General features: G+C 41.0%; 1 protein-coding gene across 1 annotated transcript in view; it reads right to left on the bottom strand.

Moving 5' to 3' along the window:
- Nucleotides 1–14,295, bottom strand: part of palm2akap2 (PALM2 and AKAP2 fusion) — a 93,073-nt gene that overhangs the window by 64,190 nt on the left and 14,588 nt on the right. Inside the window, exons 3-4 of the mRNA XM_078271913.1 lie at nucleotides 6,774–6,854; nucleotides 321–442 (exon numbers count right to left, since the gene is read on the bottom strand). Of these exons, the coding sequence (XP_078128039.1) occupies nucleotides 321–442; nucleotides 6,774–6,854 (203 nt within the window). The remainder of the gene's footprint in view (nucleotides 1–320; nucleotides 443–6,773; nucleotides 6,855–14,295) is intronic.

Consider the following 14,295-nt stretch of genomic DNA (forward strand, 5'->3'; position numbering starts at 1 on the left):
AGATGTAGTCACATTGTTCTTTTAGTATTTCCAGTTTGGACCATGTGGATAGGATAGAAAAATTGGTGCCAGAGTTAAGGACTAGATTTAAGACCGGAGGGAAAGCCAAACAGATGATATGATTGGAAAAATATCTCAGTTCGGTTAAAACTGAAAAGTACACAGTACTGGACGGAGCAGCGGATGTGTAGTTACAAAAACAGATGTGACAACTTTTGTTATCATTACTCAGTATGTCAGACCTGATTAACAAGGCCAAAATTAGCATTAAGACTAAACAAAGCCTGAAACAAGTGTCATTGTGATGTCCATTAGTGTACCTATGTATGATGTCTTCCAGCCTCTTCCCTTGTTCTTCATCCTGTTGCAGCTGTTTCCGCCGGGCTTCTTCTTCCTCCGCTCCCATTCCTTGGAGGAGCCATCGCTCACGCATGGCTTTGGACTGAGGAGGGGACAGAGAAATGTTAGGGGACATTACATTTCTGGCAGCCATTTTGGCGGTCCTCCTCCACAGTGAATGTGAGGAGCTGCTCAAACTACGACTCATAGTTGGAAACATGTCTACCCACAGACTGTACAGAGGCTACAGCAACACCACAACACATCTTCAAACAGATCTTCTTGTCTAGCCTGCTTGATGATATTCTTAGAAATCATTAACAGCCAATGGACCTCCATTATGGAAAGTAATTTGTGAATAATTTGTGAGATGACTGCCAAGTACAGCTACAACAAATAAACAGACACGTAAGCCCACACATGCACACAGTTTTTTACATAACACAGATAGACTCTTAACTCTGTAAACTGTTACTCACAGAAAAACACTCTTTGCTAAACGTGAATGCCATCTGGCCAAGAGAACCACAGTACTTAGTGATATATGGTAAGTTATCTTGTTACATACACGCTGACAGCACATAAGCCTACGTTTATGTTGGTGTCGCACAAACTCCGAGGGAGATGTTCATCCACAAACAAGGCTGTTCTTCTTCAATTCCTTAAATTCTTTTGTTCAAGTAAACCAATTTGTTTACATTCAATTCCAAAGAATGTGCCTTGTGCTTTCATTTGGGACTCTTCTATTAGATTTTGCTTAACTACAGTTTACTGAAAGAAAAAAACGTGAGCATTGTGTTCTTTCATCATTTTACTACTGTGCGATAAGACAGATGGCAGTTTTTGTCACACAAACATTCCTCAGTGGTAGAACTTCTCTGGCAAGGGAAGGGTCTGCTATTCAGCTGCTGCCTGAAGACACAGCGTCACACAGTCTATCTCAACAGGGATAACAGTATAATTTCAGCCTTCTCCTCTCTTACACTACCTCTTTTCTGTCCAAATGGACCTGCCTGATGTTGACAGATAAACAGATAAACTGTGTCTACTTGGCTCTACTTATTGACGTTTAACAAAGCTAATTAGATAGATTATAGATTAGAAAGCTAATAGATGATCACATCTCTTCTCTCTCTTTAGAGCAGCTCTGTCTGCGGCTTTGTCCCCAAGACACGTTTAATCACACAAAAGGGGAGCGTGCCTATGTTCCCACAGCCCTATGTTCCCACATTTCTAAGCTTTCTTTTCAAAATTAGGCCCTACGTTCCCACAGTTCCCACATTTCTAAGATTTATTTCCAAAATTAGGCCCTATGTTCGCCTAACCCCTAACCCATCCTAACCCTAACCCTTGAAGGGAAATGTAGGAACACAAGACCTAATTTTGAGAATGTCCTAGAAATGTGGGAACATAGGGCTGTGGGAACATAGGGCCTAATTTTCAGTGAAAAAAAATTCTTAGAAATGTGGGAACATAAGGCTATGGGACCATTGGGATGTGGGAACATAGGGCTGACCCCCACAAAAGTCCACAGCACAGTGTTTAAGTTGATAAGCTGTACAATCAATTTGTCTGCATCATGGTGCATTAAATACACAGAGGTGAAAGTACCAATTATCTCATCACACAGGCGTTACTGCTTTTCTTTAATGTTTTAAAGATGGATGCCAGAGCCACGTGTTTATGTCTCTAATGTCTCGTCTCTGCCTGGAACTCTGTTTTGTTACCACAACAGAGTTGAGCGGGAACACTTAGCTTCACCTTTGGCTGTTTGCTGTCAAACATAATGAGCTCTGCAGAAACTCTTCCAATGCATTTTACCACCGGCTGTCAGAATGTGGCAGCGGGTCTATGTTTGTTTGTGTCTGCGTGTGTGTGGCTGCTGCACACCCACACAGCCAAGCTAACACCACATACATCATGTGCATCACGTATTCAGAGCTGTCAGCCAGAAATATTTTGAATGAAAGTCCACTTGCATAACCTGTTTGTCAACTACACTGAATGAATGTGCTTCTCCGGAACCCAATTTAACCATTGAACTAAAATATGGTGATCACAAAAACTGCGATACCTTCGGATGTTTGTAGTTTGCAATGGCTAGTGTTCCCTGTCACACCTGTTTCTTTTGTACATTTTAAGATTGCTCATTGCTCATTTTGTCCTCTGCCAATTCATTGAGCTAAAAAGGACCCTGTGCATAGTAACTTGTTGTTGCTGTCTATCTTGAAAAAAGAGATTTTTTTAATAAAATAAAAAATTAACTAAATATGAAGTCTGGAGTTGAACTTACTTTAAAGTCAGACTGGCCAGTGCTAATAGCCCTTATGCAGCTAGGTTTTTGTCTTTAAATGGAAGGATCATTTAGCCAGAGGAGGATGTTGGCCTGTAGCTGACCTGGACCTCTGACATCCCTGTGGAATGTTATTAATAAAGTCCTACTCTTAAATGAAATGTTATTACATGTAAATGAAGTTTTCTGGACCATTTCGACAGTCAACAAAACAATGTTGAATAAAGTTGTGTTTGGAATAATTGACCAGTTGTTTCCTCTGAGAACCAGCCTGCTCTCTGCTCTCTCTCACGCTGTTTAATAGACTTTCCATTTCCTGTTGAACACTTTGAGATGGACTCTTAAAGAGAAGGTTTGGGGCTGTTTAGAAGGATTCTTCCATTCATTTAAAAACAATTGAAATAACCAACAGCTGGAGAGAAAATCAACCATTTACTGAGGAGACCAGGCTTCAACAGAAAATGTTGGGTAAGGTTACCTTTACTCAGAAATCATCATGGTGTTTACATGGTCCCAACGCCTCCATTCTGAGAGGCTGGAATCATGCAGCCAAGACGTTTTTATCAAACCTCTGGGCTCCAGTCTCCATTTCCTCTCCCAGGCCACTATGTCTCTGGAGAGCGGACTACAAAGCCTGCTTCATGCTGCCTGGCTGTGTGGCACTCAGAACTAATGGCCATTAAATGGGACTGTGTGACCAGATGCTGATTGCATCTGGAGTTCAAGCCTGTTGGTGTTGTATGAAAGAAAAGTCAACATAGCAGTACACTAGCTCTGTAGGGACTCCATTCCCTGTTTAGCTCAGTGGATGACAGAGCATAACACTAACATGTTTGGGTTACGGCGCATTTAGGTGATATGTCCTACTTGTTTTTCTTTTTCATGGGGAACATGGGACGTACAATGGGAATAGATACAAGTCACAGGCCATCTCACATATGTATGATAACTGAACAAGGTTTTTTTTTTTCTTTTAGATTTTTGAGTTTGGGATCTATAGGTGCTGTATCTTTTTTTGCTCACCTAAGATGGCTTGATAACAAGCTGTTAATGTAGGTTGCATAATTTCCTTTGCAACAGGAAAGAGCTACCAGACACCAAATGGGGCGACTTGGTGGCCTGGGGGTTAAGGCGTTGACCATGAACTGTTGCCCGTCATTCCCCATCCCGCTCCCCTCACTTCCTGTCATCTCCCTACTGCCAGCTATCTAATAAAGACATAAAATGCCTTAAATAATAATAATAAAAAAAGATACCAAGTATGTAAAACAGCAAATGGAGAAGCTTTTGTGAACTGGATATTGGCTGAATTATAATCAGCCAGTGATGTTATAAAAATGCAGTATGACAAGACAAGCTAGTAGTCTATAGTGTAGTGACTGCAGTGGTTTGAAATGTCAGCAGATGTAAATTGTTATGATTATTACTTTCCATGCAGAGTAACCCACATCAGGTCAAAAAAGAAAGAAAAGAAAATAGACACTAGCAGAATTAAATGTATCAGCATTACATTCAAGACACACACATGGGAATTTATAATTATATATTATAAGTCATACGTATCACAGTTTCAAATCCAGGCAGTGCTGGGTCACGTCACAAACCTGACCAGTAAGGCTGAGATTAGTTTGAATGGATGTTGTGCAGCTTGGCCCAGACTGTAGAAATCTGGACTCAAGACTGTGATTAAACCAGAGTACTACAGCCTTCATTAATGGTTGGACGCCAAATACACCCTGTGTGCATGGCTTTAATTAATGTTTCTCTTTTGTCAATCTTTCCATAAGTGGGTGTTAAATGCTGGAAAACGCCGGCATGTATGAATCAAACATATTAAATATAGGAGTCATTCATGCCAAGTGTGTTAAAAGCCTTTAATTAGAGAACGGAACGCATTTTTATTGCAAATATTAAAGCTACCATACACATATTTGAAGTATAATGGGTACCCACAGCTGTTTCCCCACCCACCTTGCATCTGTGGAGCATTTAGACTTGCAGGTTTTACCGAACAATTCCCCTTAAAAATGTAATGAGAAAACAGAAATCTAAGTCTTAAACGTCTATGATGCGTAGATCTGGTCTCGTCTTGATAGGGCCGTGTGCAACTTGCGAGGTCAAGGGACTAATTCTTCATTGGGTGAAAGGTTTGAGAACTCCACATTTATACGCATGTCTGAAAGCTGTTCATTTTTTCAAACTCACAATCTGTCAGCAGTTTGTGTCCCCATTTACGCACTTGCTTACTATTTGAACGGCAAATCAATGTTTACTTTAAACACAATCTTGGCTTAGCAGTAGCGGCTGGCAGTAATTATTAGGGGTGTGTGTTTATGTGTGTTTGGATTTGAGTGTTTTTCTGGAAAGAAGAAAACAGCCAAGCCTGCCCTGCTTGGCCAAGGGAAACTCTAACAAGCCCGCACTCCAGGAGCACTGAGATTTGGATGTATCGATGGAATGAACCGCTACCTGTCAGCCAGAAACTGACTAAGACCGGCTACACACTGCCTGCGTGGCGTTTCTGTTGCGTGTCAGCTGCGTGGCGGCTGCATGGATGCTCTTTGCACACCAGAAACGTGTCTGACGCGGTGCTGCTGCTGCTAGCCTTGTCTGTATGTGTACATGTTTCCCGTTGATAAAATGAAATACCATGTTAAACATAAATATATACTGATTTGATTACAGCAGTAATTGACGGCAAAATAGACTACAGAATATTTCGTTCTGTATTGACAGTTGCAATATTAGAAAATCGATTTTTGTTTTTTAAATTACATTTATATCTGCATTTATGTCAAAACCTAGAGACTTTCAAACATCAACATGTCATTTCTTAATATGTATTTGTGTCAAAATGACATATAAACATCTTTTCCTATTCTATTTTGCCTGGAAACGCTTCTAACACGCTTGCGTGTCGCGTGAAAAATAGGCGTCGGTTCTATTTCTAGCATGCACACGTTTTCTCGAGCCGCGCCTGAGATGTGCTTGTCACGCAGGCAGTGTGTAAGCTCTAATCTGTTAATATGGGAGCTGAAATATGAATGGACACGCCACGCAGCTGACATGCTCACACGACGCAGCCAGTGTGTAGCCGGCCAAACACATTTATCCATGCAAGCAAGTCATTAAACACACATGCATGTATGTCTGAAAGCAGCATGCAGGACGAGAACAAAACTCGGAGGAAGGGACATTATGTGTCTTTGAGAGCACACTCTGTCTCTTTAACTCTCTATGACATTTAGGGTCAAGGCAAGAACGATGCTTAGACAAAAAAAGAAAAAGGGATTGAGTAGATAAAGAGAGACGAATGACTGTCACACACACATATCTGTAAAGCTAGTGATGACTCCATTCAGCCGCTAACTTCTAACCCCTACCTGAACTCTCTACTTTACCTTCGCCTCTACACTGACCTCATTCCAATCTGACCCTGAAGTCAACATCTGACCCTAAACTAACTGTTACCTCAAGTCTTAAGCAATGTTTCATCTCTGATCCCTCAAGTACAGCAGCCCAGACATGTGCAATGTTCAGTCCAGTTGTGAATCAAACAGTAAATATGTTATCATCACACATTTAGGAAATGAATATACGGAGATGTCCATAATCATAATGCAGGAATTTGTCATATATCCCAGCAGACAAAGGAGCTATACTTACTCCATAATCATTGCACCGTAAATGCAGCACAGTGTCTTCTGTTCTATCACTGACACTGCTGAGTGAGATCATCATTTTGTCTTTTTGTTATTTTTCTTGGCTGTTTTTTATGTGAACACACATATACACTGAATGAAGACAGACTGTAGATGGACCTACTGTCATTTTACCACCATCAGTAGCAGCAGCACCCCCATGTTTTAAATATACTGCCACTCCCTGGGTGGCTGGTTACAGTCATTGTGCTAAATACAAGTTTAATTGTAAACTTGATTCTTAATCCTAGATCCTCCTGCTAATTATAAAATGTACTCTCACCTACTAACGCTGTAATTCAAAACTAACTTCTTATAGCACGCATGCACACGCATGCACACGCATGCACACACACACACACACACACACACACACACACACACACACACACACACACACACACACACACACACACACACACACACACACACACACAAACCTTGAGATGCTGTAGTTGTAGCACCAGATCATCGAGCTGGCTTCTTTTGTCTTCAATCTCTGTTTGTCGTTTTCGCTTCTCCTGTGAGACAAAAAACAAACAAAAGAAAGGAACATCAGAACAGGTCCGATTTGTCTGTAGTTTGATTACTTTTGATTCTTTTCTTTTTATTGGCGGGCAGTGAAAGTTGCACTAATGCATGCTGGTGTATTGATTGAATGTTTTAATGTTAATGCTTATCATCGGCAAGACAAGATCCCATCGGGCCAATTAAGGTTTTCATACATTCAATTTAAAAGGTGAGCGGAGACTTAATGGCTTCTTAAACAGTATACTGTCCAACTCAATTTAAACTGAGACAGTCTTCTTTAGTCTACTAGGTGGGTGATGTCACAGAAGTTACATTATTGAAGTGTCTCCCCTGTCTATGGTTTCAACAACACAGCAAACATGAACTAAGACATTAACATATCTAAACAGGCTGTAACTCTAAAACTGGATTTCTATTTACGTAACAATATGTTTCTGAAAGAATATACAGTACATAATAACCAAAAATGAAATTATCCATGATTCCTCTCATCAGTGCAACAGCAAATCACCACTACACTGACTCTCTCTAAAGTGATCCCTGGGTGTACGCAGCAAATAAATAAAATATTACAGGGTTCGGAAGTCAGGGCTTATTGAGGTTTAAGAGGGGTCAGGGGATGGATTAGGCCTTGAAGCTTCTAAATGGCGCTGAGGCTGAACTTGAGCTGGGGAGAACAATCCTTAACTTCATGTGGAGATGAATGAGGCTGATGTTTGGAGGCTGGGCACGTGGTGAGTGGGAGGTTTTGAATTGACATAAATGTACTGGACAGACTGAGGCAACGCAGAGTTACTAGATTTGAATTTACTCGGAAATGCATGGGAATATAAACAAAGCAGATCCCAGTACAACCAAGTTTGGGGTTGAAGGGCATGAGATACTGTAGATGTGTATGTAGCTGTCTCTCTATGTCTCTCAGTGGGAGCAGAACGAGGATTTCTGGGACATTTCCTGTTGGCTAAATATAACCATCAGGGAAAACCCCAAAATGTGAATAAATGTTAGACCACCTCTCAAAGAGATTCAAACTGAGAGAAGAAAAAAAAAAAAAAGAAGAAGCACAGAATAGAAAAACGGGAAGGACAGATCTGAACAGAATTGCATGGAAGGAGCATAGAACAGAACGGAATAGTTATAATAATTTAATTTCTGTTACTTCGAAGGACTTCCGATTGATCATTAAAATCAGCATCTCTACAGCATTTTCTCCCCATTTCTGTTTTCCCTTTTGTACTGGAAGAGACTGTTCTCACCAGAAAAATGACAACTTGGTCGTCTGTTCCAACACTTTATACAAACCTGTTGTGGCTGTGTGAATAATGGCTGTTGCCTCTCAGAAGCAAAAGGCAATAGTAGCGTGACATTGTTATGAGGCTGGCAGTACCCTATAGGGAGGAGGCTGGGGTAGAAGGTTGGGTCCACAAAACATCTGACTTTGAAACACTCAGACGGCTCTTTGCATCCCTTCTCCCACTTACAGTTAATAATGAGAATCTTCCCCTGACTGTAACCTAGAAGTTGTAGTCGTCTAAACTTAGATAAATCAGAAAATGGAATATGAATGTTTTTTGTAACGGTCAGATTGGGTTGTTTGAAGCCTTTTATTACAGACAGTGGAGAGGTGACAGAAAATGAGGCTGGGATGGGCACAAAGCATCTGACATTATGGTTCACGGTCGGCATATCAATTCCCAAATTACAGGGGCACAACTATTTTGTTTTTTAGTTTGGAGGACTTGTTCAGAATCGCTGTTCCCGGCCACCAGAGGACCCTCTGGTAAACCATGGTGAACAAGGGTCTTTTGAAAGAAATAGACACAACATTTTGATGCATAGGAACACATTATCTGAGTGAAAATATGTTAAACCGACCTAATTTATTTGTTGAAATCAGGAAAATCAAGGCTCCTTCTGAATATCAAACCCCAGACCTAAACAACTGAATGGAACAGAGTAAAATAACTTGACTTCATCAGTCTTGCTGGGAGAACACGTCACAAAGCTGCACACAGGCTGTGAAAAAACATCTGCGCCAAATCTGAGGTCACCTCTCTCTCTCCGTCACACACATACACACACACACACCACAGCAGCCTACATGGCAGTAGTTCCCATGGTTTGTAAAGTACAGTAGAGGTATGGTCACCAGATGTCAAGGACCGTTAAGGACATGTGGTCAAGGAATGGGCAAAACACACACACACACACACACACACACACACACACACACACACACACACACACACACACACACACACACACACACACAAAAGCAAATACAGTCACAGGCACGGATACAGTATGTACACACAGATACCAGACACTAATATATTCTCAAAATCAAACAGTACACAGGCAAGTTGTGTAGAATGAGCATTCCCATCCACAGCAATTACCTGCTAAAAACACAGTATTGTAAAAATAAATATCCTAGTTTATATCAAAGGGCCTCTGAGACTGACAATAGCTCTGTGGCAAATGACACAGACTCCTCATTCATTTCATGAGGCAATTCAGTAGAGGTGCCCACTGCAGAGGGATGTGGAAAACAGACACAAAACAACAGGAGGATATTCTGGTATAAAAAAAGCTGACACTGGCTCTACTATGTATGCAGCACAATGCAACATAATCTTCCAACACACTGCACTAGCCAATCAAATACATCCAAATAAACATGCAGTACAGGTATTATAGGATACCCTGCAGCATACTATTTAGCTATGTATTAATTTTACATTTGATCTCACACGCATTGATACGGAGAAGACAATTATTGCTACAGTGAAAACTGTAGTACAATCCTTCCTCAAAGGGGAAAACACTGTGTGTGGAGTCTTGGCATTAATTGAGACGAAGCATTAGCAAAATCTCCGACAAACACAACCACTGAGCTGAAGTGGCTGTAGTGCCACTCAGACTGTTGTCAAGAATCAAGCATTAGACCGAACCATTCACTCTGGTGTTGGCTGCTGGTGAGAGCTTCTGGAAATGAATAAAACATTATCTCAGAATGTACTGACAGAGGATAGTAAGGCACTGGTTACTCATACAGCAGTGGGCTACTGTATGTTTAGTGCCGTTGTTCCCTAAGCGGCGTCAACGTTTTCCTTTTGGAATTCCCTCTGGAAATGTCCTCAAGGTAATTTTTTTTTTTATTTATTTTTTTTAAAGATTAGTTTTTGGGGCATTTCTAGGCCTTTATTTGACAGGACAGCTGAAGACATGAAAGGGAAGAGAGAGGGGGATATGACACGCAGCAAAGGGCCGCAAGGTCGGAGCCGAACCCGGGCCCGCTGCCTCGAGGAGCAAACTTCCACACATGGGCGCCCGCTCCACCAACCGAGCCATCCGGGCGCCCAAGGTTATTTTTTTAGATATGCGGACTGTGGCAAATCGAATCAACAGAACCCCAACTGAATGTTGGCTTGAATTGGGTTATTAGTAGGGGTGTGCAAAAATATCGATTCACATTCGTATCGCGATTCAAGCTCTACCGATTCAAAATCGATTCATTTTTTTTTTTTAGAATTATTTTCACATGGTAAAAGTAGCTACATTTACATACTGTGAATCGTTTTTTTGAATCGAGAATCGATTTTGAATCGAATCTTGAGCCTAAAAATCGATATCGAATCGAATCGTGACATTTTCTGAATCGGCTTAGTAAGCGGAGTTGATTGAGTAGCGTGAGTTGTATCTGAGAGTAGCTGCTGCAAACGTGGTTTGTTGTATTTTGGTGCACAGCCTGTGCCTCTAGTGTTTGTTTGACGTTTACGACCCCTGTGTTGTCTCCCGAGACCGGGCTTTTTCACAGTGTATTCAGGGGGCAGGCAGCTAGCGGATCAAGGAGAGATGCCTACGATTTGAGACAAAAATGAAATCGCACTGAAACCATGCAGGAACTCATAGTGCACCTTTAACTGTGGAGGAGTAATCAGCTCTTTGGGGTCATAGAGTTTCTATGAAAGAGTGTTGCATCAGTTCATCAGAACAGCTATCACTTCTCAATCAAAACAGAAATGAATTAGCAGGAGGGATCACCACTATCTGCAAGAACAGGATTAAAAACCGTCTTTTGCAGCTCAAACAGCTAAGTTCATATAAAGATGAAAGCCTTGTACAGCTGAATCCGAGCCCTGCTCTGTTCACTGTATCCCCCCCCTCAATAGAACACATCCTCCTCCTCAGGAAAATATGTTGACATTCTTGGCGACACACTCATGACTTCCCACACTCTGACTCACTGAGTGTTTGGCCCCACTTGGCTTGCTGCTTAGCTCTTATACAGAGGACATCACTTTTCCCACTAGTGCTGACACCATCCAAAAAGTTGGACACTAATGTAGAATTCTGTGTTCAATATTTAAAATGGCCAAGCCCCATTGGCCGACAAAAAGGTCCCATGGACTACACAGGATTTAGTAACCTCTCATCCTACAGGGTTAAACATTTTGGCAAAGGAGAGGAGGTCTAAACAGTTCATATAAACTCAAGTTCAGCACAATTAACTTTTACTCTTTATCTGTGGTTTTCATACCAGAAAATGTCTGATGTTCCTTCAAAATCTAACCCCTTGTTTTTTAAGGTGATTTTCTGTTAGTAGATTTGATGTTCTCAGCCCTAACACATTGTTCACAACTACTCTTGTTGACACTCATTCAGTGTGTTCATTCATTTTCAGGCAAATGGTATTATTATCACAAGGACAAAAAAACTGAACTTGACTTACAAGCAGGTATATCAGGGTTTAAGCCCCCAAGGTTGGCCTCATTCTCTGGACAATAAAAAAAAACTGAATAAAGCCGATAACAAAGGAGACAATCCAGACATAGCAGCATATGAATCCTTGAACAAAATCCTGACTTAAAGCAGGATTCACCGTTGTTTCACTGTATGTTTAAGTGGGACATACCAGTAATGCAGAGAGACATTCAAAAAGGGTAAACTAACAGAATACTAGTTTGATTGGAAGGTCCAAAACTCTGATATGGTTCAATGGATGTATTTCTCATGTATGCCCCTCTAGTACACAATAGCATCCAAAGTACCAGAAAGTAAAAAGGGTTAAATATGTTAATATGTTATTTTAATTCAAGAAAATATCTTTTTTTTCGGTTTTTGGAATTAGTAGTCAAAAATTGTATTAAGTTATACCAGAATGATATTTAAGTAAAAAAAAACTAAGACAAAAAAAACCTTTAATTTCAGTGTAAATAGGTGGAATTGACACAAGTTTAACTCATATATAGTGATTGGATAGCTTTCATCAAAAAGAAAAAGTGTCAAAGAGGAATTTGTACTGCAAGTACACACGCCTGCTTATAAACTGCGTTACTGATACACACAATATTACACCCCACGGACACACAAACAGACATGGTTATAATGTGTTCAAGCAGTGATGTAACTGTTGGATTTAAAGTTCTGCTGGTGTTGAGGTGGCAAACAGAAGCAAGCTGCAGATCAGATGGGTCACATTCTGCACATGCCAACACACCCAGCAGAGGCATCTCACAGTAACGATCATCTTCCATTCAGCGGGCGGCCATACCTGAACGCTTAGAGAACAGAGACTGAAATGGACCTGTGGTTTAAAGATCACAGGTTTGATTCTGAACTTACTGTGCTGAAAACAAACTTTGGATAATATTTGAACCATGAGCCAATACATAAAAGGTGAATGCATACCGTACATGTAGTGTTGAAATGATTAATCGATTGGTAATCCACGTGGAAATCAATTTGTGGCAATGATGAAAATAATCAGTAGTTGCAAAACCTGCAGGCCTACAGTATGAGCATGTCCATTTTGCCATTAGTGGTGACTATCTGAATGGGATGTCCTCCCTAGACAATACTAATTTGTTAAGTCCAAAGTGAATAGAACGCTAACCTTGCAACTCCTTAGCCAAGGGTGGTGTCAATAAATGTTAACTTAGCACATCGCTAAAATGTCTCGCATGCCATTGTCATGCGATAGCAGCAGGTGGTGGTGACTAAACTCATCAAGTCCATATGGAGGAGAGACACAGGTATGCAAACCTTTACATTCACATAGACGTACGCAAAACACAAACAAAACATGTTACAGTCATTGAATGTCGACAAACAATGCCACTGCCATCAGCAAACCAGAGTGAATCTGTTATTAGGAGAGTAATAATGAGACTAATATAGTTTTGTTGCATTCATAGCTGTATGTGCTAAAATGACCTTTGCTGCATGTCAGTGTCTCTGCCCTCGATGTATCTGTCCCGTCACTCTGCAATGTTTACTATCCAACTGAGCGCAAATGTCACGACAATAATTTCAAAACCAGCAGTGTTCACTAGAGCTGCATTCCAGTCTCAAGTCTCTGTGAACCTTAAACCCACTCACTTACGCAGACACAGTCACACACACGCACACACACACACACACACACACACACACACACACACACACACACACACACACACACACACACACACACACGAATGTCCAGTAGGTCCAGGACAGCTGCTGCTAATTTTAGACGGCATGTAATGCCTGGCATGCCCCAGACCCCCAGACCCCCTGCTACCAGACAAACCACACCCCCTCTTCCCCCTCAAAATGACTTTGCCCCAAGCACACTCCCCACCCCCATAAAGTGCTGAAGTCCATAAGCCAAGCCTCCTCTAACCACCTATCCACTCCAATATTCAAAACCTAAGACACTAATTCAGAAAGACTATTTAGCAATCGCACGTAACGTAGGTTAATATACACTGAAACTGATGCAGTGACTCACGTGACTTATCGTAGTGTAAACAAACAGCTGCGCCGTCTGCATGTACAGGATTTCCAATATTATGGAGTGGACGGGGGAAATCTGACAACACTTTTGTCTTTTCAGTCAACTGGACCAAATAAACCAGATCCCACGTTAACTAAACAGAAGCTTAAAGGATGGCAAACATCTGCTGTATAGGCGGGAAATATTACATTCAGCTGCACTTCTCCAGGGCTGGAAAGTTGTGTTCAGTTTCCCCTCACACAGAGCATGTGAACACCATTGCAGTACATGGATGTGTCTGATTTAGTCAAACATGTGTCTGATTGCGAGCAAATAACTGACACAGGGACAAACAATCTCCTACAGTTCATCCAACAGTCTGCAGCAGTTTATCCAATTTCCTGTACCTGCTGTAGTAAAGATAAAATTGCTGCAAATAAAAGACTAATCTGTAAAAAAAAAACTGTTCACTAGAAAACTGTAAGAACTGCTTCTTTCCTTCAAGGCATTCAAACATGTTTGAATTGTTTTATATTATTTTAAGTGGGTGAAAAATGTTATAAAAAAGTTATTATTGGAAACCAATAGCGACCACGTCTAAGCAACCTAAATCAATATTGGCCATATTGTTTTCAAGGGTTCAATGCTGCCAATATGTCAATCTCAAA

This window comes from Sander vitreus, chromosome 16 (assembly GCF_031162955.1).
Source record: "Sander vitreus isolate 19-12246 chromosome 16, sanVit1, whole genome shotgun sequence".
NCBI lineage: Eukaryota > Metazoa > Chordata > Actinopteri > Perciformes > Percidae > Sander > Sander vitreus.